Consider the following 27,647-nt stretch of genomic DNA (forward strand, 5'->3'; position numbering starts at 1 on the left):
ATTGACACTCCTCCACCTTTAGTGTTTCAGTCCTGGTTTGGTGGCCGAAAAGTGTGGTAAGAGTTGTAGCCTGGTATTGCAGGGGTGCTCTCTGGAGCCTTGAACCAGGTCTCAGTTACTGCACAGATATCGATGTTCTCCATTTTTAGGAGTGCCTCGAGAGAGTGCATTTTGAGGTTTAGACTTCTAGCATTGAGTAGCATTACCTTCAGATTTTGCATGCTTGTACCTGTTACGGTGGTGGTCCTCACTTTTAGGTTCAGAAAAGAAAAAGGGGAGATGAATAGTTTGGCTTAAAGTAAACTTGGATACAGCTTTTGGCATAAAAGTAAGATTAGTCCTCAAAAAAGCCCTGTCTCTGTGGATAATGAGATGGGGTTGATTCACCATAAGAGCTTGCAACTCATTTACTCTTCTTATAGAGGTCAGAGCAATCAGTAAAACAGTTTTCCATGTTAAGAACTTCAAGTCAGTCAGGTTAGCTGGTTCAAACAGAGCAATTGTTAGCTTCTCTAAGACAAAATTAAGATCCTAAGGAGGGGCCACTGGTTTTCTTAGAGGCCTCCTATGCAAAACCACTTTCAAAAACATTTTTACACGAGGCTGCTCTGAAAGAGGAGGATCCATAGGCAGACATGCTGAAATGGTTGATAAATGTCTGGTCTGATGGATTTGGAATTACCCCCGGAAAGGAGGGATTTCTTCCCACTGTCATTTTTACCTTGAAAAATGATCTTCAGAACCTGTTTTCCTGAAACTATCTGTTGCCAAAGAGAAAAGTGGAGATTCTGACTTTCTGTAAGGGAAAAAGGGACTGCTGGGAGGGGAGGTCCCATAAATAGAAATTCTGATTTGTTGGAATGTCTTTGGTTTTGGGTGATTCCTGAATTCTTTTTGGAATCCCCTGTCATTTTTTTCTTAAATGTCTGTTTACCCACATTGTGTTGAGACTGTTTATTTTTTGCCAAGACTGGATTGGGGTTAGAGAATCCCTTAGAAAATATGGAAAAGGAAGGCTGAAAAATCTTAAGAGATTCCCTTTTATCAGCTTAACCCTTTCATCTCACTTTTTGATAACCTCTGCAGCAGACTAAGAACCAAAAACTAAATCTCTATCCAAAGAAGAATTTTAAAATCTCATTTTTCACATCATCTGGGAGGTTTTGAAATTGCAGACAGGCAAACCCCCTCAAAACAGTAACAGTGGCCAAAGTCCTGGAAGAAATAACAACTGAGTTATACACACACTGTAAACAATGAGTTTTGACTGGTAAAATGGAATAAGCTAAACAATTTAAAGCAGATTTTTTTTCTCACATGAAGAAACTACAGAAAAAAAAAACTTTCATCATGCAATTACAATAAACTCTAACATATGACCCTGACAATCATACCTCTCAACATCTTAGTGCAAAGAATCTGGGCAGACTCTGACAGAATGGGGGGACAAAATGCAAATTAAAGGTCATGCTGCTAAATGCTATTAGTCTAAACATGAAACTGCACTCATTGCAAGCATTCTTAACCTTGGAAAATGCTGACATCTGCACAGCCAAAGAAACCTGGTTCAAAGCTACGGAGAGCACCCCAGCCTTACCTGGTTACTCATCCTATTATACATTCAGACCCCACACTGTGGGCAGTAAAGCCAAAGATGGTGGAGTTTCAATATATATATTAAAGACATACACACCTCCTGGCTGGTCAAAAAGTGTAATGCACAGAAGACCCTCCAGGTGCAGTTAACCATTGACAAGATCTGTATACAAATCATAGCTAGCTACCAGCCCCCAAATCTGACTCAAGATGCCCATCTGCCTATCTGGACCTTTTCATATCTATCAAGATTCAACCCTTTACCCTGATCTTGGGTAACTTTAACTACCCAAACATAGACTGGAAGACCTACTCATTCCAGAACACAAATGCCCAGAGATTCCTAGATTTTGTTAATGCAGATGCTTTGGAACAACTAGTCAATACCCCCACAAGAGGTGATAATATCTTGGACTTGGTATTAACCAACATGAGTAACCACTGCAGCATCCCTGCAGTATCATCCTCCCTGGTAAGATCCGACCATAAAGAGGTCACGTTTGAAGTCAACATCTCCCCTGGCCCACCTGTAGCTAGGGTCAAACAAAAAAACTTCTACAAAGCTGATCACAGCCTCCTGAGGAATGGGATAAACAGCTTCACAACCCCCTCCCCCTCTCTAGGAACTGGCACCAGTATCTAAAGGTATACCAAAGCACTATAGGAACATTTATATAGATGCATGGAATCAGGAATACCCGACAGGACTAAATCATTTTCCACAAGGAAGAGTAAACCTGTCTGGTGGACATCTGCAATAAATAAACTCTATAACAAAAGGAAAAAAATGCTGTCCAAGACCAAGAAGGAGCAGGTGCCCATTTGGGAGCAATCTCTGCTTAGCCTGAACAAGCAAATAAGAGCACTAGTGAAATCCTCCAAAGCAAAATTTAAGTCCAAATTGGCCACATCTACAATAGACAATCATAAGGCCTTCTTCACATATGTCTGCAATCTCAAAAGAAACACTCAGATCTGTTCAGAACTGGTGGTCAAAGACACCACATATACAAATGCCAAAGATATAGCAAACTTACTGGCTGACAGATTCAGAGAAAAGTTCACCCCTCTGTCCCCCCATTAGTAAATCAGGACATTCCCAGCACCTGCCCCTTCCCCTTATATCTAGGGAACAGGTCATCACTGCTCTTGTAAAGGCAAAAAATACAGCCTCCATGGGACCCGATAACATCCCAGGCTGCATCCTATATGAACTCAGGCAGGGACTTGCAGCACCATTAGGCTCCCTATTCAGCCAAAGCCTGAGTACTGGCTTTGTGCCAGCTGAGTGGAGGTCAGCCACTGTCATCCCCTTGCACAAAAGGTGAAGTGTCCACCGATCCGGGAAATTATAGACCCATAAGCTTAACTAGCCTGATCTTCAAGGCCATGGAATGTATTATCATGGACCTCATTGACAAGGACATTGGCAACCTCCAAACACTCAGTCCCACACAGTTTGGCCTTGTCAGGGGAGTTCATGTCTGTTAAATTTGGTCAACTTCTTTGAGACAGTCACCAAAGCCACGGATGAGGGGAAGACGGTGCACACTGCCTACCTTGACCTGGCCAAAACTTTCAACACTATTCCCCACTCGGGCATAACAGATAAACTTTTTCAACTAGGCATAAATCCATATGTTACCAGATGGGTAGCTAGGTGGCTCACTGATAGAACCCACTTAGTCAAAATAGAGGAAGATATCTCAAGCAGTAGACCCGTAACAAGTGGCGTACCCCAGGAATTGGTCTTGGGACCTCTGTTATTTGGGATGTACTTTTCTGAGGCACAGGCCAAAAGCAGTGGCTGATGGCTGATCATGTTTGCAGATGACTACAAGCTAGGCACTGTCATCAGTTCCCCTAGTGATGTGGACATCCTCCAAGAGGGTCTCACCCCAACAAATGACTGGTACCAGAAACATGGCCTCAAGCTGAATACCAAAAAATGCATCATCATCCCCTTTGAGGAGAGTGACGCCCCCACAAATTAGCACATTAATAACAATGTCCTAAGCACGCAATCAGTCATGAGGGATTTAAGCACCCAGGTTGATAGCAACCTGACTTTTGACCACCATGTTGCTTCCGTTGTAAGGAAAGCTTTCTATACGACCCACTTCATAAGTAAGGGTATCTCATCCAGGGACAAGGAGGTCATAACATCCCTGTATTCTTCCCTTATAAGGTTCGTTATTGAGTACAATGCCCCATTCGGCATGTACCTCGCAAAGCACATGCAGCAGCTGGAAAGACCACAGAGGTTCCTCACCAGGAGAATCCAGGGCCTCAGAAATCTGCCATACACAGATAGACTAAAAGCCCTATCACTCTACTCAGTTTCATACAGACTCCTCAGAAGTGACCTCTGTCTGGCATACAAGGCGATCACGGACCCCGCCTTGATAGGAATGCTGCATATCCGCAAGTCAAGCTCCACTCGAGTAACCCACATGCACGGCCTCAACCTGGTCTGTGACATCAATAGGACTTGTTGGCGGGACAGATTTGTGTCCCAGGGACTCCCCCATCTGTGGAATAGACTCCCTCTCCATGTCAAGCAGAGTACCATTTTACCCCTTTTTAAGCACAACCTGGATAACTGGATGGGAAACAGAAAATACATCCCTGAGATTCCACCTGTGTCCCTGCTGGACAGGGGCATCAGGTGCTGACTTTTCTAAACATTGGATAAAGTCTTGGCTAGGCTTATAAGGGCCTCAGGGCCAATAGCTTAGTACCTTCCTATGATCCCATGACAAATCCCCAAAAATTGGGTCAAATTTTTAAATATTGTTCTTATAAACTTAGAAAGTTGCTAGAATAACAGGATTTGTCTTAGCATGCATTTTTCTGATGGGTATGAAGTGTAAAACACTAATGCATATCATTATTTAGTGACTTCAGTCCTCAGATCATCCCAGTAATTTGCCAGAAAAACACAGTTTATGAGGAACAGACCAAAAATATGAGGCAAAACTCTGTACAGTTGAGAGGTATGCTGACAATTCAAAATTCTGAAACTCAAAGTTGCCTAGGTATACACTTTTTCCAATACTTAATATTTTTTTCATTCTTGTTTGAAAGAGTAGGATTGGTATTAACTAAATGTTTAGCAGCAGTAGGGTTAACTATAGCTATAGCTGCTGTATTAGGTTTGGGGCAGCAGGATGACTCTTAGCAGAATTACAGGTAGTGATGCACACATCCTCCAAAGCTAACAAAACTGGAGGAATGGGTAAAGGTTCTGGACATTCCATCTGTAACGGCTCATAGTATTTTCTGAGAGACTAAGAATCCTCACTGTTCTCCCACTGAAAACACTGGCACATTCTGGAAATTCTCTGAGAAAGAAACCCCAAAGCAGAATCAGAAACTGAGCTCTCCTCTGAGCCTTAATCAGAAAACCGAGGATAAAACACTATATCTGTCCCTTCATCTTCCTGTCCAGATTCAAAATTTTGAATCTCTTCAGGAAAAGAGGCATGTCGTTTTTTTTACCAGAAACTACCTTATAAGAAGGATCAACAGCCTGAATTAAACCCTGAGCCAGACCCAGTAAATTAATCTTAAGGAAATTTGAGGAGGAGTATATACATTTTTAGTTTTCTGTTTCTTTTTGACAAGCAAAATGGGGCCAACAGTGTTATTAAGGGCAGCAGTAGCTTCCTCAGGGATAGGAACAACATTCTGGCCAAACTGGGAAATCTTCCCTGTTTGCTCTCTTAGGACTGACAAGAGTGCCTTTCCCTTGCTCAGTGAGGGGACCTCAACAGAGAGGATGTGGCTATCCCTGGTCCATGGTTGCTGTAAGTGCTATACCAGAGGATCTCGGGTAATAGACAAGTGGTCTGAGAAACAAGTTATGGCCACAGTAGAGTTAAGCACCTGTGGCTGAGGCAAATTGCTAGACTGTTGTGGTGGCAAAGTCTGTCTTCTTAACATTTTTGTTGTGGCTGGAAGAAGGCTCAACCCTGATACAGGTAGCCTGTTCCATGGTCAAGCTGAAAATAGTGCCTGTTTCCCAGGAAAGCAGGTAACAAAAGCCAACAAAAATTTAGTCTTTAAAAGTCACTTTTTCACACAAAAACACAGTAAAAAAGCACTTTAAAACACTTTGTAAGTCCATAAAGTAAAATAAACACAATTTCTCCACAGGAAAACAAATTTAATTACTTTAAACCACTTTTAAAACTCACAGAAAAAATGTTTTCCCCTTTTAAAAATACAGTTACGTCTTGTGGCAGTCTATTAAAACAGAAATTCCTTGCTTAAAAATAACTTTCTTAAAGTACAAAAAAACAGGATTTTTTGATATGGAAAATTTTTCCTCAAAGGAAACTCACCTGTCCAGCAAAGGACCAGCACAATACACCCATTGATCCTTGAAAGCTCACAGAGCAGCGCTCTCTTCAATGACAGGAAAACTCTGGAGGGCTTGGCATTTAAAACTATCTTTTCAGTCAATCTAGCTCAAGCTGACTAATGGTTTGGATGCATGGAAGGTACCCTGTAGCCTTGAAAGCTGGCCGGCTCCTACTGCAGCAGTGACCAGTATGATGAATGCCAGCATTTCTGTGAAGGAATGCATGCTTCCTTGAGGTAGGCTACAATTGTGGAGCTTAGGGGAGCTGCTAAGTGGGGCTAGAAGTACCAGGTGTAGTGCAAGATCTGCTCGACTTAATGACTGGCCTATTCCCTACCATGTGACCCTCATAGAAGACACATGGCTGGTGAGCAAAACCTGGAGAATGAATGAGTCATTTGGCTGTACCCTAGGGAGGGGGCCAATCTCTATCCTGCTGGTGAGTTTAGTGGCTGGGAGTGAATGGGTCATAGAACCAGTGTAATCTGGGTCAGGTGGGACTTCGTGAGTTCACCCCAGAGATTCAGTCCTAGTCACACAGGAGGAACAAATGGCATGTTAGCTGTAGGATATAGACATACAGAAATTATACTGATAAGGAGAGAACCAGCAAAACTTTTTTCTTGCAGATGTATGCATGAATATGAGCAGAAAAGGGTATTTTGCTAATGCGTGTTCACAAGCACTCAGTTAGTTGTATCAATTGCAAAAAAAGTATGAATATATATAAACATACAGACAGAAGAAGATCTACAATCTGTTTAGTCAAAGAGTAATAGTTATCTCTCATAAGCTTTCTGTGCAGTACTCTTGCCCAATCCTTTTCTTGTTATTTCCTAAGCAACCATGAACCCATCTGATGCTATACCACTGTTTTAGTCAGTATACTCCAGAAGCAATCACTTTCAGTGTAAAGTATATCTTCCAAGTCAAACTTGAAAGTGTCTCAAAGCTGACGCCTGTGTTTCTTTTGCCCCCCCCATCCTTCTCCTTCAGCTCAACTTCTCTCTTCTTTTTCCACAGACAGTGCACTGTGTACAGATCATAGCTTCCTTTTTCTTATTTCTTCTAAAACATACATGTTCAAAGTTATTCAAGCCTGTTTTTGTGCTCCCGTCCTCCATACACTTGATCATTTTAGTAATTATTTGTTCTATGCTTTCAAAAAGTTGAATTTCTGTTAGTATATGTGGCCACCAGCAAAATATGCAGTACTCCAAAATGTGGCCTTATGTGTGCTGTGTACAGTGAAAGGATGACTTCTCAAAAATCTTTTCCTTACACTGTGTGTGTCAGTAATTTAATGGCCTTTGGTATTGCTTTTTCTAATTGCAGAGCATGATTTAGCTTAGAGCTGATAATCGCTTTGCAGGTTCTTTTCTTGCTCTGTAGTGCTTAAGGTCACCTAACTGAGACTGAATATTTTGAGTAAGATTTTCCTAAAATTTGCATAACGTTGTGCTTTTATTACAGTAAATGCCAGATGCCATCTCTCTGTGTACAATGCCTGCAGCTGCAGGCCTCTCTGGAATCTATCTCCATACATGACTAATGGAGTAATCTTCACATTATCAACATATAAACTGATACTGCCATCCAAACACAGTGTAATAGGTTGTTACAAGGTACACAGTCCAGGAGCCCATTAATGATCCTTTCCTAGATTCCCAGTTTCCGTAAAATACTGTCTGATAAGTGACTTGCTCAAGGTCACACAACAAGCAAATGAAGACTGAGGGAATCAAATTCTGTACTACAGGAAGTAGCTTGTTAACAGCTCATTGCATTAATGCTCTGCACCTACTGCCAGATCTGCCAAATATATAACCCAAAAATACTTTTAACAGAAAATAAATACTAATTACCCACATAAACTGTCAGTTTTCCCCTTCTGTATATGTTGGATATCCTGCTTATCAATAGCTTATTCGTCCCTAGCCCTTCATGAAAATTGTCTGCTTTCTCATTTATTTATGAATCCAGTAATATTTTGAGTTAGTATTTCCTCAAGATGGCTGTTCCAAAAATCTACCACCCTGTTTTGAAAAAAGTCTTCTTTATATTTCCCTGAGCTATCAACTTTGTATATTCAGATTGTATCCTCTTGCTCTCATGCATTTTTTTTCTTTTGTCTTGGTGCTCACCTGAGTTCTGTGGATTCTGTTGCAGTATTTAAATATTTGTATCATATTTCCATCTGCCATTTTTGAGGCTTTACGTAGTAAACCCACACAACGTTGTTGCTACTCTTCTCTGTATGGCTTCTGTCATTTTGAGGTCATCATGAAGATGATGTCTGTTAAACTGCACAACAGATGAAACAGAGTCTTACTGTCTATGAAAGGAGAGGCAACAGCTTATTGTGTGCTGGTGGTGTTTCTTCATTGAATGCAACCCAGTATCCCAGCAGATCTCCTTGCAACCATGTTGTATTACTTGCTTTGGATCCTTTTAGGCCATGCTATTTGACAGCATCCAGGTTAATTTCCATTTTTATTGTTGTTACTCCTTCCCTGGTTTATTACTTCTCTTATATATTATTTTGGACTCGATTTAAGCTGTCATGACTTTGCAGTTTACCAAGTCCATATGCATTTTCTTTTGTCTTTTTTACTAGTGCTGTTACATGTCTGTGTGTCATCAGCAAAAAGGTACACTGTGCCTTAGAGCTTTCCAAATGTCCTCCGTTTAGACATTGAAAAACTCCAGCTCAATAATGACCTCTGTGGTACCCCACCAATAACCTTTCAATCCATCCAAACCCAGGCCCAAACAACATTATACCCCCAAACAAACACCCTGCTGATCTCCTCATCATAAACCTTAAATATCATAGTATATTTAACAAACTTCTTCACTTACATGCACTCATAACTCACTACTCCCCCGACATTCTCACTATAACAGAAACCTGGCTAAAACCTAACACACAAAATGAAGAGATCCTCCCTCCAGGTTATAATATCCTACGTCTAGATAGAACAGGAAAAAAGGCGGGGGCATTGCAATTGTTTACAAAAATTCTATCTCTCTCAAACCTCTTTTAACCCCACTACCAATATTTAATAATGCTGAGACCACTGGTTCTGTGTTACTCATAAATAACAAAAAGAGTATCATTATTTTATGCGCATATATCCCTCCAGGCAACAACTCTCAAACAATTGAGGATATTCTACAATGGTCTAAAGATAATCTCCCACAGGAGACTATTATACTAGGAGATCTAAACATGTACTGGCAATCCTGTAACTCAAAAAACCCCACTAACCACATAAACTTGTATGGGTTCACCCAACTCATTCAAGAACCTACTAGGGTTGACAAAAAATCCCATAAAGAATCAATACTGGATTGGACATTAGTTAACTACCCTGCAAATAATTATCAGGTAGGTAATCTATCAGATGGACTTAGCGATCATCTTCCTACTTTTCTCCTAAAGAAACGGACTAATACTCCAAAACCTACAGTCTACAGACAAGTCTGAAATTATCGCAATGTCAATCCACTAGTACTCAACACTTTGTTAAAAAAATGTAATTGGGAACCACTTTGTAGCCTTGATCTTGACCGTGCAGTTGACTATTTTAACAATACTCTGATTACCATCCTCAATTCTATTGCTCCAGTAAGGAAAATAAGAACCAAGCAAAACCATGCCCCATGGCTCACCAAGTCCACTAGAGACCTAATGAAAACCAGAGACAAGGCATGGAAAGCTTGGAAAAAAGATAAACACTCCCCTAGCTAAACCAAACTATCAATACCTTAGAAACCAAGTAAAAATACAAACAAAGCATGATAAACAAAAATACTTCCTAGATATGCAAAATAAACACTCCAATAACCCCAAAAATGTTGGCATGCTAAAAACTCCCTATTAAAACCAGGCAAATCCTCCACACCAGCGCCCTCATCCACCACTACAAAATCAAATAGTGAAATAGCCTCCCATTTTAATCACCACTTTACTGAATCCATCATATCACTATCAACCCAACTTTCAAAAAATACCTTCCCATGTATACCAAAACCTACTAACAACATAACTCCTTTTCCTTCTCACCTGTCTCAACCTCCATAATAAAAAATACCTCTTAAAACTGAAACCCACTTCTCTTGCAGCCGATGGCATACCTGCTCATTTCCTAAAAATGGCTGCTGACTCTCTGTCCTACCCTGTCTCTATCTTAATCAACCGCTCCATGCAAGAATCCCATATCCCTCAACTCTGGAAAGTCTCTTACAGTATTCCACTCCACAAAGGTGGAAATTCCTATGAGTTATCTAACTACCGCCCCATAGCGATTGTCTCCCTTATCAAAAATACTTGAAAATGCATACATTCACAAGTGATGCATTTCCTCAACTCAAACAAGATCTTCTCCTCTACACAACATGGTTTTCATCCACACCACAGTAAAACCTCTGCCCCCTATCTTTCACAAACCTAGTTAACCAACACAGTAATAATAACATGTTTGTATCCATCATATTTCTGGACCTCTCTAAGGCATTTGATATGGTTTCCCATACCATTCTAATAGATACTCTTACCTCTCTATCCCTTGCTCCTAACACTGTTGCATGGTTTAAAAATTACCTAACAGACCATCAACAGGCTGTCCAGTGGCAAGGAGTCCTATCATCCTTACTCCCAACATCAATTGCTGTACCTCAAGGCTCCATACAGGGCCCACTCCTCTTTTCTATCTTTACTAATAACCTACATACCTTTACTCTACAAACCTCACTCATACAATATGCAGATGACTCCACATTGATCTGCCCTGCCCCAACCCTTACTGCACTTCAACATGTTGCCCAAAAATCTTTTAGTGCAGTGGAGAAATGGATACCAAATATTCAACTTATACTAAATCCTAACAAAGCAAAACTACTTCTATTCACCCCAAACAAATCCAAAGCCACCCCACTCTCCTTCTCTATCCTTGCTAATAATGGAACTGTCATCTCCCCTTCTCTTCACACTAAGCTGCTGGGTGTTAAAATTGATAACTTACACTTTGACGTCCACATCTCCCAAACTATCAAAAAAGTACATAAAAAATGGGGTCCCTTTACAGACAAAAATACTTTCTGACAGATCAAGCTAGGGTCACCTTAGCTCAAACCCACCTTCTCTCCACACTCATGTATGCAGCACCAGTTCTCACCTATGTCAGAAAATCTGATCTCAGCAACTAGAGTCATGTTATAACAACATTGCTAAATTTGCTAAAGATTCCGCCTTTAGAACTCACCATTGTATACCTCTCAGGCAACTTCAGTGGCTTGAACTTCCACAGCTACTAACCTACCACCAACTTGCTATAGCCTGTAATATCCAACAATATCCTGACAGAACTCCAGCCCTTAAAAACTAATAAGTAGCTACATACCAAATTGGTCACTCCGCTCAGCCAATAAATCCCTCCTCTTCATCTCTTCAGCTAATAACACAGCAGGTAAAGCTCTGTTTTCTCATTGTATAGCAAAGTATTGGAATATCCTCCCTCACTCAGTTATTTCAGCACCAAACACAAAACAATTCAAACACTCCCTTAAGTCTCATCTTATTCATTCCTGGTTATGTCCATGTGTTACATAAAGACAAATAAACTACCTTTCTTTCTCATCCTAAAACCATTAAACATGGACATAGAAAATATTAGTTGTATGTTAATCTAAGAAAGAAACAGTAAATTAATCCCTTGTCTTAACACTTTTTTTGAACTGTTGATATATTGTCTACTTGTAAAGTCTGTTTTGAAAATATGTTAAAAGAATGTCCTTGTACTCTGATCTATTATGTCACTGTTTCACAGTCTCACTAACTGGTTTATAACTAATGTATAAATACCTGTTGTCTCTGTAATTAATTAAGTGGAGCTTTTCTCCCCAGGCCTCCACTGAAAATGGACCTCGTCCAGTCGGACCATCCCGGTTAACAAATGTAAAATAAATAAATAAAATAAATGTAAGTAAATGCAGTTTACTGTTATCTTCTGTGCACTGTGGTCTAGCTAGTGTTGTAGACTCTCTGTGTCCAGATATTATAGTAGTAGAGAGTGGCTTTGCAGAGCATACCGCATATCTAGACCTGACCAAGGCCTTTGACACCATTAACAATACAAGCATGACTGATAAACTTATAAATCTGAATATAAATCCTTATATTGTGCAATAGATAGCTAACTGGTTGTCTGACAGAACCTATGTGGTTAGAATAGCACTTGTCACTTCTGAAAGCAAAACAGTTACCACAGGGCTCATTTTTGGACCCTCTCCTATTTGGCATATATTTCTCAAACCTTCAGGCCAGCACTTCTGGCCTATGGTTAACAAAGTTTACAGATGACTGTATATTGGGGTGCTGCTATTTGATCTTCAACTGACTTACAATTTCACCAATATGGCTTAGAACATGTTAACAATAAGTACAAGGCAATGGTCTCAAATTAAATGTAAAGCAATGTAGCATAGTTCATTTTGTTAAACAAAACATTTCACTTAATGTATAGGAGATGGAACCCTCCAATCGGGTTGTAAGGGATCTGGGTACTCTTGTTGATAATTCCTTATTATTTGACAGTCATGTCTCCATAGTAGTTCAGAAAGCCTTTTATCTGGCCCACTTAATTTCCAAAGGCATTTCCACTAGATCCAAAGAAGTCAAAATTTCCCTTAACTCATCTCTTATCAGACCCATTACTGAATGTAGCACTCCTTTTGGCATGATCTTGCATTTCTTCGCAGAACTAATTGTACATCAAATATTTAGTTAAAGGAACTAAACTTTAATTAGCAGATAAATAAGCTACAGCTTGATAGATTCATATCCCAACACATCCCTCACCTTTGGAACAAACTTCCACTGCATGTCAAGCTGAATAGCACCCTTGCCACCTTCAGGGTAAACCTAGATAACTGGATGGCCTGCCACAAATTCTCTAATGGTCTATCTTGTCTTGCCCTCCTTGAGGATAGAGGGAAATTTTGAATAGGGTTTTTTGGCTAGGTTTGAAATGGTCTTCCTCTGTCTTGTGCCGTGACATAAGCCATGCTGATTTGGGTAAAACACTCCAATTACTCCCACTAGTGCAAAAGTATTTCCTAAGCATTCGTTCCATTTTCCACACCCGAAGTTAAACAGATAACCCAAGAAATGCTCTGTCATGAAATACTGTGTTACCCCACTGATTACTGATCTTTCTTCTCTCAGTTTCCTTTAATGTTTCCCTTTTATATCCACACTTTGCTTTCATTCCAGCAACTAGTTTACTTTCCCGTACAATTCACCATTTTTAGATGCCAGTTCCTATCCTTTGATTTTCTAACCAGTCTTGTTGAAGCCTGTAGCCTTGCTCATGTCAAGATATACCACATGCAAATAGTTGATCTTGTTCACCTCACTAATATGCAGTCACAGAACTGAATCAAATTAGAAAGTTAGAGGGGCAGGATTTCTCCTGTATGAAAACATGCTGTTGATTTTCAGTTAAAGAATCAGCATTTAGGAACTCCACCAAACTGCCATGTTGAATCTTTTTTGTATTATATTGCATAGAATAGGCATGAGACTAACAGGTCTATAACTATGTGACTCCTTTAAAAAGATTCTTTTGTGTAAGTGAAAACACAGAACAAAGCCCTCATCCTTACAGCACCATGCCAGTTTCCGAAGACAGACCACGCAACTCTGACAGAGGATCACCAGACTGCACTTTTGCCTTATCTAATTAAACAGAGTAAAGTTCCTTCAATAATTTTTCCCTATTCACTGTTCTGTCTGCTGTTTATACTTGATGTGCTATTGCATACTGGCATTCTTCTTTTTGTAACTCTTGTACAGAAGATGAAAAACTTTTCAGCAGTTTTCTACCTGAGCTGTATCATTTCCAAACCTCCCCCTTCTTTCAGTAATCTCCTGTTAATTTGACTCACGTTCCTTAATCTATGTACTTGTCTATTGCTCATATGTCATCCCAGTAGCCTTCTTTATGAATACCCTCACCTGTCCACATTTAGCTGAATTAATTTTTCCTGAATGCATCTTTACAGAGAAACAAGTAATTTATTTTACAACAGTATATAGAACAGACAAGACATAAATATGTTTTTATGTAATTGTGAATACTTGGTAATCAGTCTCTGTCAAATACATAGTGCACAAAGACACAGAAGTTCTTGTTTGTATGAATACATAGGCAACATACTCATCGACCATTATGACCTTGTATGCATGCAGGTATACACAGACATTCATGATTATTTATTTTAACCAACAGATTTTGTGGTCACTGTAACATTCTACTGTTGTGCAATAGCATTCATATTCATGCTTACGTAGTTAACATGTAAATACTCAAGTATTTATTCAAAATTGTTAATATGCATGCACTTCACAGTATAGTAAGTAAAGCTTAATAACATGTTCCTGCAACACAGAGCATGTATGCTTGCATGTGTACACACATGCAGACATGCACGCACGCGCACACACACACACACACACACACACACACACACACACACACACACACACACACACACACACACACACACACACACAGAATAAACTGCTGTAGAAAATAATTCTGTGTGAGCGTGTGGGTCTGTTTGTATAGAGTGTATACAAACACACACACACACACACACACACACACACACACACATATATATATGTGTGTGTGTGTGTATGTGTGCGCATATATATATATATATATATATTTATATAGATATATATATATATATATATATATATATATATATATATATATGTATATACACATGCTGTGTTTTAGGCTTTACTTACTGTAAAAGTAAGTGCATGCAAATTAATAATTTCAATAAATAATTGAGCATCCGTATGATATATATATATTGGCTGGCAGTATTGCTTGCTCCAGGGAGATTAGGTTCATTAGCATCCCCGTCTTTAAGAAAGCTTACCTGAAGAGCTAGCAAGATGCTAATAATCCAGTGAGACTTCTTATACCACAGAAGTAACATTCTCTGGGGTTTCTGAGGTTCATCCTTCCCGCTTAGAACAGCAGTGTCATTCCTATCCTCTGGAAAAGAGGCATCGTTGCTAATTTCATCTTCTCTTTGCTCACTCATTTTGTTTTTTTTTGGATCAGTGGTAACTCTTGAGATACATCAGCAGTCCATATGTCAGCAACCAGAAGTACAGAAGGAGTGAAAACTCTGAAGTGTCAGTGCTGAGCTACACCTCAGTGGCCTTTGATTTCATTATTGCACAACCTGTCTTTTACAGATTAGTTATTAACTAAGGTGTTCTACTCCACTGAAGATGGCATTGATTAACTCTACTAATAATTAAGAAGGAGGAGGTAGCTTAAGATATTTGTGCAGCATATGCTTTCTCAGTAGTTCAGTTCCATTTTACGTAACACTATAAACAACATTAATTGGATTTTAGTGATTTTATATTGTTCAGGACAAAGATAATAATGAAGGCATTGCACTCTTAAAATCAGAGTAGATTTGTGTCTGTCATACACACGTTATACAGTGAAAAACCAGTCACTGGTGGTACCCGAGTCTTGTTTTAACTTTTATGAATAATTCTCACAAATTGGTTACTGACAACAGTCACTGCATTCTGTGCTAGTGGACTGAATGTATTGATATTTTTTTTCATGAAATTCCACCTTGAAAAAGAGGTTTGTGATAATGTGCCCATTTTAAGTCAGGAAAATGTGCAATTGAGAAGTTATATTATCTGCCAGAGGCAATATGACAGAACGTATTAAAATTTCCAAGGATGGTTGGTTGGTTGTTCATAGGTTCATAGGTTCATAGGTTCATACAAGGCTATCAGCCCTAGAGCATTTATAAGCCTAGCCAGAGTGTGTTTGGCTTTCACCACCCATTTTAAATTAATTTTGCTATGCCCTTTTTCGAGGTTAGTATACTGTGCCTCTGTCTAACAGTGACACAGAAGTGATACCCGGGGTAAACCTACGATCTCCCATCCACTCATCAAGATTCCTCTTGAAGAGAGTCAATAAGGGACTCTGCCTAACCTGGATTAGGATTTTATTCCAGAGTGAAGGGAGCCTCTGGGTTATGAATCTGTCCCTCCAGCATGTCCTATTTATTTCAGTGTTGAGGTTTAAGTCCCTCTAGCGCGTAGCTCGATGGGATTTGGATTTTCTGAGGTGCAGCATGTCCATTAATTCCGGGTTAGACATGGCTTTATACGTCAGGCACAGATCGCCTCTGAGCAGGCAGTATGCCACTGAGTAGAGCTGGAGTTTCTTTAACCGGGCAGCATACGGCATCTGTTTGAGCCCCTTGATCCTCTTGGTGAGGTACATTTGGGGTCTTTCCAGTTGCTGCAGGTGTCTGGTAAGATACATCTCAAAAGGGGCATTGTACTCAATTATGGGCCTGATGAGGGATGAGTAAAGAGGCACGATGACCTCCCCTGATCTAGATGTGAATCCCTTCATGATTAGGTGGGGTATATAAAATGTTATTCTAACCACTTTGGCTACGTGGTTGTCAAATAAGAGATTGCTATCAACTTGGGTCCCCAGGTCCCTAATTACTTCTTCTGTACTTAATGGATTACCACCTATGTGGTAATTTGTGGGCACTTTGTTTTTGCCAAAGGGGATGACTATACACTTTTGGCATTTAGCTTGAGGCCATGGCTCTGGCACCAGTTGTCTGTTTCTATGAGGCCCTTTTGGAGGATGCTTGTGTCGGCTGGAGAGTCTATTATGGCACCCAGTTTGCAGTCATCTGCGAACTTGGACAGCCACAGTCCTTCCATGTTGGCCTGTACCTCCGAGAAATATATACCGAACAAGAGAGGTCCCAAGACTGAGCCTTGTGGGATGCCACTTGTAACTTGGTTGGAGTCTGACATGGCTCCAGCTATTCTAACCATGTGGGTTCTGTCCTTGAGCCAGTTTGCAACCCATCTAGTGACATATGGGTTTATATTTAAGCTGGTGAGCTTATCTATAATGCCCGAGTGGGGTATTGTATCGAAGGCTTTTGCGAGGTCCAGGTAGGCTGTGTGGACCACCTTCCCCTTGTCAATGGCCTTGGTGACTGTTTCAAAGAAATCAACCATGTTTAAGAGGCAGGATCTGCCCTTAACAAAGCCGAACTGGGAAGGATCCAGTGTCTGTAGGTCCCCAATATAGGTTCATAGGTTCATAGGTTTATACTAGGCTATCTGCCCTAAGGCATTTATAAGCCTAGCCCAAATTTTTGTGGCTTACGCCACCCCTTATATGAAAAAATACTGTGCCCATTAGTTTGTTGTGCCTCTGTCCAGCAGTGACACAGAGATGATTCCCGGGATAAACCTACGATCTCCCATCCACAGGTCAAGATTTCTCTTGAACAGAGCCAGCGAGGTGCTCTGCCTCACATGGACCGGGATTTTATTCCACAGCATAGGGAGTCTCTGAGTGATAAATCTATCCCTCCAGCACATCCTATTTATATCCGTGCTAAGGTGGTTTTGGTGGATTTGGATTTTTTGAGGTGGAGCATGTCCATTAATTCCGGGTTGGACATGGCCTTGTATGTCAGGCACATGTCACCTCTGAGTAGACGGTATGCAACTGAATAGAGCTGGAGTTTCTTCAATCTGGCAGCATATGACAGATTTTGGAGTCCCTTTATCCTTTTGGTGAGGAACTTTTGGGGTCTCTCCAATTGCTGCAGATGTCGAGTGCGATACATCCCGAATGGGGCATTGTACTCGATCATTGGTCTGATAAGTGAAGAGTACAGGGGAACAATGACCTCACTAGATCTGGATGTGAATCCCTTCATGATCAGGTGGGCAATGTAGAAGGTCTTTCTAACCACTTTAGCAACATGAGTGTCAAAAGAAAGGCCACTGTCAACCTGGGTCCCCAGGTCCCTGATAACCTCTTCTGTGCTTAGTGGATTGCCACCTATATGGTAGCTTGGGGTTACCTTGTTTTTCCCAAAGGGTATGACTATACATTTTTTGGTGTTTACCTTCAGGCCATGGCTCTGGCACCAGCTATCTGTTTCCGTGAGTCCCTTCTGAAGGATATCTTTATTTATAAGGTCCATGATGATCCTTTCCATAACTTTGCAGACCAAGCTAGTGAGACTTATGGGGCGATAGTTTCCAGGATCTGTTGAGGCACCACCTTTGTGGAGAGGGACCACTGTTGCTGTATGCCACTCTTTGGGTACATATCCTGTAGTAAGGCTGAGACTGAACATTAGTTTTAGGTTTGGGTTTAGCTCTTCTTGGAGTTCCTGTAGGACGCAGCCCGGGACACCGTCTGGTCCCATTGATGCTGTGTTTCTTGCTTTGGAGAGGGCAGCTCTTACCTGAGCATCTGAGATGTCAGGGGGGCAGCACTCTGCTGGGATAGATATTAGCCCTTTTGGTGGGGAGGGGGGGGGAGTTTGCGCTGAACCTGTCAGCTAGGATATTGGCAATATCTGTGGGTTTGGTGTATTTTTTGTCATTTTGGACTAATTCTGAGCATATCTGGGAATTCCCACCCAGGTTCCTAACATAACTAAAGAAAGCCTTGTGATTATCCTTGGTGTCCTGTGCAATTTTTCTCTCGAAGCTGGCCTTAGATGATTTTATGAGTGCCCGTAGTTTTTTGCTAATACTGATCAGAGATGCCTTCCCTTTTTGGGATTTTGCTCTGTCATGTAGTAGCTTCCTCCTTCTATCGTATAGTTTGTTTATGGCTGGGGTTCACCAGACAGGACATCTGCCTTTGGAGGATTGGGTCTTGGTTTTATTTGGGATTGCATGATCCATGCATTCCTGAAGGTGTTCATAGAATGCATTTATAAAGGATTTTGTGGTCTGGGCCGTATTATCCACAGGACTGGGGGCTTTGAAGGATTCCACCTCGGTTTTGAGGAGTATGAAATTTGCTTTAGAGAAGTTTTTCACTGTGGTTTTCTGGGCATGGGGTGGGGTCGGGATGTGAATATCCAGTGAGATTAGTTTATGGTCTGATCTTACCAGTGAGGGATACACTTCTGGTCTGGAGCATAGAGTCCCCATGTTGGTGATGATCAGGTCCAGTATGTTTTCCCCTCTTGTGGGAGTGGTAACAAGTTGTTCCATAGCATTTGAGTTTATAAATTCTAGGAACCTTTGGGCTAGGGTGTTGGAGCTAGAGTAATGCTCCCAGTCTATGGTTGGGTAGTTGAAGTCACCCAATATAATGGTGTTTGGAGAGACCTTCATATTTTCCAGTGTTCTCAGGAAGGCCGAGTGGGGTTCCTTGGTTTGGGAGGGTGGTCTGTAGCTGCAGTCTGCAGGCTATAAACTGGAAGGCAGTTTTACCCACTGTTAGTTGCACATGGATAGTCTCTGATGCTTCGTGCTGTGCCACCAACCTGGAGGTGTGGGTATCTTTGACGAATATTGATACTCCCCCTCCTTTTGTGGTTCGGTCCAAGTTTTGGGGCCGAAAAGCATGGTATGAGGTATAACCTGGTAGTGCTGGGGTGCTCTCGAGAGCCTTGAACCAGGTTTCTGTTACTGCACAGATATCGATGTTCTCCATGCTAAGGAGAGTTTCGAGTGCGTGCATCTTGAGGTTTAGACTTCTGGCGTTGAGTAGCATTACGCTTAGTTTCTTATCCCTTGTGATACCTATGGAGGTGGGTTTGTCTTTTGAGCCTTGCCTAAAAAAGGCACTCTGGGGGTAGCAAGAGCCTTTGCCAATATTCGAAAGTCCAGGGGTGACAGGTGCAAGCCGTCCCTAGTGAAGAATCGTGGCTTGTCAAGCATGTCATCCCAGGCTGACAGGCATTGGATCCCTTTTGAATGACACCAATACTTAAGCCAATTGTTGAAATTGATAATCTTGTCTTCATACTGTGGCATCATTCTTGGTGAGGGTAAGATGTTACTCAAGGTCAGGGTCATACCGGCCTGGGCTACATGCTCAGAGAGCTCCTCTATGTCTCTTTTCATGTAGTCCAGGGAGGTACGTCTCAGGTCATTCATACCAGCATGGACAATGACTGAGTCATATTTGTACTTGCCTTGGAGTGACCTGAGTGCTTGTGTTATGTGGCGGATTCTAGCGCCCGACAGGCAGCTCACCATGACCTTCTCCTTGTTCAGCCTGGTGAGCGGGACGTCAGTGTGCCTGATGATAGAGTCACCTATTACAAGTGTATCAGGTGTGTTGTTTAGCCTTAAGGGCTGTGACTGTTCAGCATACTGGCTTTGTGAGCTATGTGTTGCACGTGTTTTGTTTTTGGGTAGCGGTTGCTTGGGTGTCTGCTTTAGAGGTCTCTGCTGCTTAGGCAGACTTTTATTTAGAGCCTCCAAGTATGTTTTTGTGTGTTTATGTGTTTGATTTGCTGTCATGGTAGGTCTATGTGAGATTGGAATTGTAGTGAGTGTGGTTTCCTTCTCCTCCTGACTGGTTACGCCAGTACTGAGTTGAGAGAGCTTAGCCTCCAGTTTGGCTATATGGTTGCATCTCTGACATGTGTTGGAATTTGTTGGGAGGCGGAGAGGGTTGTCTGTGTACATGAGGCAGTTGTAACATTGCCTCAAGATTCCCAGGTTCACCAGCTGGACCGGAGAGGAGATTGACAACTGACCTTTGGACATGCTAGAATAGTGCTGTGAATTCCTTTATAATTGAAAAAAAGGACCAATGGGGAACAAGTTACTCAAGGGGAGTTTGTGAGGGTGTAGTGCTTTTAATTTTTTAGTGCTGACTTATATAATTGCTTTAGTGAGCAAGTGCTAGGCTTTAGCGTAGGAATAGGGTGTTTATTATGAGAACTAGATCAGTTCCAAGGGAAAAAGTGAAGAGCAGACTTTGTGGAGCCGAGAATGGCTCAAACCCAATTAAGCGGTGCTGCTCGATGCCGCGCTATGCACAAAATCACGCAAAGCCGCGCTACAGCGTGTTTTATACAGGCGGACTTGAAAGAGCTAGAAATTGGCCCAAAACGGCCAACAGACTACCAGATTCCTGCACTGGGAATACTCCTCCAGGGACAGATAGGCTGCTCCAAGCTCCCCACTGCCACTGGTGAACAAAGAAGCCTCCCTCTTTCCAAGAAAGGAAATGGCAACACAGGAACTTTCCAAATGTCCAGAATACAGCAAAGCCTGTATTTGGACTACTCTAGGTCAGGAAAGATGGGAAACAAGGAAAACTTTTTTTTTTTCTTTTTTGCAACAAACAGCAGGAAAATGCAATAAATATGTAACACAGGCTAGCGCACTTGAGTGTGTAGCCTCAACAAGTAAATGCAACAAACAGGACAAACTTTAAAAGTGCAGGTGCAAAAACAACTTTAGACAGTTTAAAACAGTTCAAGAAGCAGAAATATTTGCAGTTTACCTAGATCGGACAGTCGCCCAGGTAGTAGCAGGAAAAAAAACACTTTTATCAGGTTAGCAGTCACTCTTTTGGCCTCTCTGCTGCTAGCACAACTCTGCCGGACCAAAAGGAGCTTGGCTGAATAGTAACAAGCGCAAAAACCTTGCCAAAGCGGGTCTTATACAGGGGGACTTGAAAGAGATAGAAATTGGCCCAAAACGGCCAATAAACTACCAGATTCTTGTGCTGGGAACACTCTTCCAGGGATAGATAGGCTGCTCTAAGTTTCTCACTGCCACTGGTGAACAAAGAAACCTCCCTCTATCCAAGAAAGGAAATGGGCAACACAGGAACTTTCCAAAGGTCCAGAATACAGCAAAGCCTGTATTTGGACTACTCTAGGTCAGGAAAGATAGGAACAAGGATAATTTTTTTTTTGTTTTTCTTTTTTTCAACAAATAGCAGGAAAATGCAGTAAATATGTAACACAGGCTAGCGCACTTGAGTGTGTAGCCTCAACAGGTAAATGCAACAAACAGGACAAACTTTAAAAGTGTAGGTGCAAAAACAACTTTAAACAGTTTAAAACAGTTCAAGAAGCAGAAATACTTGCAGTTTAGCTAGATCAGACAGTCGCCCAGATAGTTGCAGGGAAAAAACACTTTTATCAGGTTAGCAGTCGCTCTTTTGGCCTCTCTGCTGCTAGCACCACTCTGCCAGACCAAAAGGAGCTTGGCTGAGTAGTAACAAGCGCAAAAACCTTGCCAAAGTGGGTTTTTATACAGGGGGACTTGAAAGAGCTAGAAATTGGCCCAAAACAGCCAATAGACTACCAGATTCTTGTGCTGGGAACACTCCTCCAGGGATAGATAGGCTGCTCTAAGCTCCCCACTGCCACTGGTGAACAAAGACGCCTCCCTTAATCCAAGAAAGGAAATGGCAACACAGGAACTTTCAAAAGGTCCAGAATACAGCAAAGCCTGTATTTGGACTACTCTAGGTTAGGAAAGATGGGAAACAAGGATAATTTATTTATTTATTTATTTTTTTTTAAACAAACAGCAGGAAAATGCAATAAATATTTAACACAGGCTAGCGCACTTGAGTGTGTAGCCTCAACAGGTAAATGCAACAAACAGGACAAACTTTAAAAGTGCAGGTGCAGAAACAACTTTAAACAGTTTAAAACAGTTCAAGAAGCAGAAATACTTGCAGTTTAGCTAGATCGGACAGTCGCCCAGATAGTAGCAGGAAAAAAACACTTTTATCAGGTTAGCAGTCGCTCTTTTGGCCTCTCTGCTGCTAGCACCACTCTGCCGGATCAAAAGGAGCTTGGCTGAGTAGTAACAAGCACAAAAACCTTGTCAAAGCGAGTTTTATATAGGGGGACTTGAAAGAGCTAGAAATTGGCCCAAAACGGCCAATAGACTACCAGATTCTTGTGCTGGGAACACTCCTCCAGGGATAGATAGGCTGCTCTAAGTTCCCCACTGCCACTGGTGAACAGAGAAACCTCCCTCTATCCAAGAAAGGAAATGGGCAGCACAGGAACTTTTCAAAAGTCCAGAATACAGCAAAGCCTGTATTTGGACTACTCTAGGTCAAGAAAGACGGGAAACAAGGATAATATTTTTTTTTTTTTTTTAAAAAGTAGCAGAAATTAGGTACAGAAACACAGTAAATGTTTTAATTCGGCTAGCGCACTTGAGTGTGTAGCCTACCAATTAAACTAAGCAAAAACAAACTTTAAAAGTGCAAAAAAAATAAATAAATAAAAACTCAGAAATACAGGCAGGAATGCAATAAAACAACTTTACAGAGCTTATTTAGTAAAAGAAGCAGAAAAGTCTATATATACAGAAAAGCAGCTAAAACACACAAACACTTCAGATGCAGTGCAACCTAGAGCACTTGAGTTGTAGCAATATTAAGGCTATTACAGTTATAATAAATGCTCTGAAATATACTGTATATTTCCAAAATGTTTGAGAAGCACAGTCAGAACACAAGGAGGTTCAGGCGAAAGAAAAAAAAAAAACAAAAGTTTTGTTATTCTTTTTGAAAGGGAAAAAGGAGGAACAGAAGGCCTTATCAAATGTTCTCTCTGTATTAGGCAGAATGAGCTAATGACACTAGACTGGGAGGAGTGTCACAGTAGGGGCGGGCAACTGCAAAGCCACCAAGTATAAGAGCAAGACACCAACAAGGGTAAAGCTCTGACTATGATCCAGATGACATAAATAGCAACTTGGGTGCTGAAAGAGTCAAATGGGAGAGTTTGGGAATGAGCAGTCGATGCCAGATCACCTATCTTGGGGAGCAGAGGGAGTGTTGGTTTCAGTAAGCTAATCACCACCAAGCTAACAGTAGCTTGCATGACACAGAAGTGGACAGAATAGGGTCATGGCTCGGTGTTATCAAATTAGTGAGGGCAGCCTTTATTAGCTTGTGTGTGGAAGCAACCAAATGAATGAGGAGGACATTATACACCGTCATGTTGATGTCCGTACTCATATCAGCCAGCAAGGGTGAGGTTAAACTTAAAATACTAAAAACTGTTGATGCCTGCATGGATGGTGACCTACTGTAATTGGATTTTACCTCACTGGGAAATGAACGGCAGGCTGATTGCAGGAGGGCTTATGATTGACAAGCTGTGGCTGTGGTCAGAAATACTTTTATTCATATCAACCTGGGGACCCAGGTTGATAGTAGTCTGTCATTCGACACCCATGTAGCTAAAGTAGTTAGGAAGACCTTCTACATTGCCCACCTTATCATGAAGGGATTCTCATCTAGATCAAGGGAGGTCATAGTCTCCCTATACTCATCACTCATCAGACCAATGATTGAGTACAATGCCAATTTCGGAATGTATCTGACCTGACACTTGCAGCAGCTGGAGAGGCCACAAAAGTTCCTCACCAAAAGGATAAAGGGTCTCAAACATCTGTCCTATGCTGCCCGACTGAAAGAACTCCAGCTCTATTCAGTCGCAGCTTGCTCAGAGGTGACCTTTGCCTAACATACAAGGCCATGTCAAACCCAGATTTGATGAATATGCTTCACCTCAAAAATCTAGATCCGTCAGAGCCACAAGGGCGGAGACTTAAACCTCGACACGCTATTAATAGGACGTGCTGGAGGATAGATTCATCACCCAAAGACTCCCTATGCTGTGGAATAAAATCCCGGTATATGTGAGGCAGAGCACCTCGCTGGCCTTGTTCAAGAGAAATCTTGACCAATGGATGGGAGATCGCAGATATACCCCAGGGATTACCTCAGTGTCACTGCTCAACAGAGGCACAGAAAAATAATGGGTATAGTTCCCCATACTAAAGGGGTGGCGTAAGCCACAAAACTATGGGCTAGGCTTGTAAATGCCCTCGGGCAGATAGCCTAGTATGAACCTATGAACCTATGAACCTATATATTTTTATTAAATGAATAATGTGTTTGTTGGACTGGTGCTTCTTTCCAGGATTATTTGTCAGACTGTTGCTTCTTTCCAGGATTATTTGTCAGACTTTTGCTTCTTTCCAGCACTGTTTTTCAGGCTGTTGATTCTTTCATGGACTGGTTGTTGGATGTGTCTTTGCTTCCTGCTAGAATAACACTGGGAACTAAAGCCTTTTACCAGCAAATGTTTCCCTGAAGATTAGCATTTTCTTATCTTTGGTACAAGTGCTGCTGAAACAGAAGATCCAGTGTTGTCCATTTTTGTCTAATTCAACAGATGGGTCTTGGATCTGACACAGATCTGGTTTTGACACCTCCAAACATGTGAATCCAGGGCTCTAACTTCTCCCCTACCCATAATCCCCCACGTAACTTCCTCTGAATACTTCAGATCTCATTTACCCCCTGATCCCAACCATCTCTCTCAAATGCCCAGATTTTCACAGAAAGTCCAGATTTTTGCCTTATATTGTTGACCTGTTCCTCATAAAATGTGTGGTTTTCCTGGGAAATCACGGAGGATTGATGTCAATAAATAATGAGATACATTTGAATTTCAGACTTAATATCCTTCAGAAAATGCATGCTTGCACAGATCCTGTTATTCTGTCAACTTTCTAAGTTCATAAGAGCAATATTTGAAATCTGTCCCTTTATTTGGCCTTTGTCCCCTCCATTATTTTATGCTTTGACCAGATTTCTTGTGTGAAAAGGTTGAACGGTATGATCTGAACAGTTGTGCACTTCAGGGGTCTGATCTCATCTTAGTCTTTCCATAAGTCTAACATTTTTTGTTCTTTCTCAGCATTTGGGCTTACTTGTTTGTTTCTTCTTTATATTCTGTCTAAAAAATTAATATATATATATATATATATATATATATATATATATATATATATATATATATGTATATATATATATATATATGTATGTGTGTATATATATATATATATATATATATATATATATATATATGTATGTGTGTATATATATATATATATATATATATGTGTGTGTGTGTGTGTGTGTGTGTGTGTGTGTGTGTGTGTGTGTGTGTGTGTGTGTGTGCATGCGTTTGTGTGTTTGTGTACACACACACACACACACACACACACACACATATATATATATATATATATATATATATATATATATATATATATATAGCTTTACCTTTATAAACCCGAATCACAGTGGTGCAATTGCTCATATGAGCAAATTGTAACCAAGAAAGTCAGAAGAGCGATGATTCCATATGTTCAAAAATCAGCAAATCGAAAAGCAGATTTGTTGATTTTCGAACATAAATATCGAAAGAAAAAAAGTATAAAGCAGGGGGGCAAACCCTATGCATCCCCCCATGTGGTGGGCTGCACCCCCCCCTATTTTAATATTCTAACTCTGAGATCGCACTACAGTGGGGAAAGGGACCATTTTCTGATCCCCACTATAGTGCAATCTGCCCCACAATGTTGAATGTGCATTGAGCGAATGTCACTGTGCATTCGATCATTGCACATTCTAACCTTTTTCCATTCGGCGTTTGCAAACTTTGCAAACAGTCTTTCGAACAATTGCTCTTCGCCCGTGTGCAGTACGCACACATGAAGGTAAACCTAACTATATATATATATATATATATATATATATATATATATATATATATATATATATATATACACACAGACACACACACACACAGACACACACACACACACACACACACACATATACATATATTTAGAATTTTCTTAATCACTCGTATTCTGTTTTGTCAGCTATGCTGATATATGTAGGTATAAATATATATATATATCACCCCCCCCCCATAGATTCTTTAGTGTGTGAAAGTTTTTTGCATGGTACAATTTTTACCCCTACTCTTTAGTAGTCAGTTAGATAGGTTAGTATAACTATTTAGAAGTATTATATATATTTATAGTCTGGTGTTTAACCATGTGCTGTTGTTCTAGGATACATCCCCTTTCTCTATACTTCCCAACCATGAAAAAGAATTTCCATAGTGTCACTCCCCATTAAATGGAATCTGCCACAGCAGAAATCAAAAAGCTGCTAGAAAAAAATAGCCACCCAGGAGGTCCCACCACACCAGATAGGATTCAGTGTCTATTCCAGACTCTTTTAAGTTCCAGAAACGATATGGGACCTAAGGTCAGTTTTGGACCTCAGTCATCTAAACCAGTTAGTAAAGTAGACAAAATTCTGGATGGTCACTGTTCAATTCATTTTACCACTCCTCGGGAAGGATGAGTGGATGTGCTCAATAGATCTCCAGGATGCTTATTATCATGTGAAGATAAACAAGCATTCCAGCAGATTCCTCTGTTTCAGGCTGGGAGCCAATCATTATCAATTCAGAGCTCTGCCCTTTGGTCTCACAGCAGCCCCTCAGGTGTTCACCAAATGGATGGCACTAGTCACAGCCTATCTCAGGTTGCAAGGGTTCCAGATGTGCCCATATATTAATGACTGGCTCATAACTGCTCTGAACAAGGATCTACTAAAGCAAAAGAAGGACACTGTACTCCAGTTGCTTCACAAATTAGGTGTTACAGTTAATATAAGCAAAAGTAAATTGAATCCCACTCAGTCCATGGAGTTTATTGGATGCCACCTAGATACACTGAGCTAAATAGTTACTGTGCCGCTTACCAGAGTTCTTCGAAAAGTAGCTGGTGAGATATTATCTCATCTAAATAACTGAACCAGTTGTTGAAGTCAATTTCGTTTTGTTTATGTTGAAGCATACACCTTTTGGAAACGTGTGTTTCTCCACTGTGCCTCCCTTCATATAATTCAAGGATATACATCTCAAGTCATTTACATTCACATAAACAATG

At 40.9% G+C, this 27,647-nt stretch overlaps 1 protein-coding gene across 1 annotated transcript in view; it reads right to left on the minus strand.

The window, feature by feature from the left end:
- The window catches only part of SLC23A3 (solute carrier family 23 member 3), a 1,305,121-nt gene extending 1,289,963 nt beyond the window's left edge, over positions 1–15,158 (minus strand). The window contains exon 1 of the mRNA XM_044073709.1: positions 14,921–15,158. Coding sequence (XP_043929644.1) covers positions 14,921–15,088 — 168 coding nt within the window. The 5' untranslated portion in view covers positions 15,089–15,158. The remainder of the gene's footprint in view (positions 1–14,920) is intronic.
- Positions 15,159–27,647: the final 12,489 nt, after the last annotated feature.

Source organism: Protopterus annectens, chromosome 6.part0 (assembly GCF_019279795.1).
Source record: "Protopterus annectens isolate FY-2018-M chromosome 6.part0, PAN1.0, whole genome shotgun sequence".
NCBI classification, from domain to species: Eukaryota; Metazoa; Chordata; order Ceratodontiformes; family Protopteridae; genus Protopterus; species Protopterus annectens.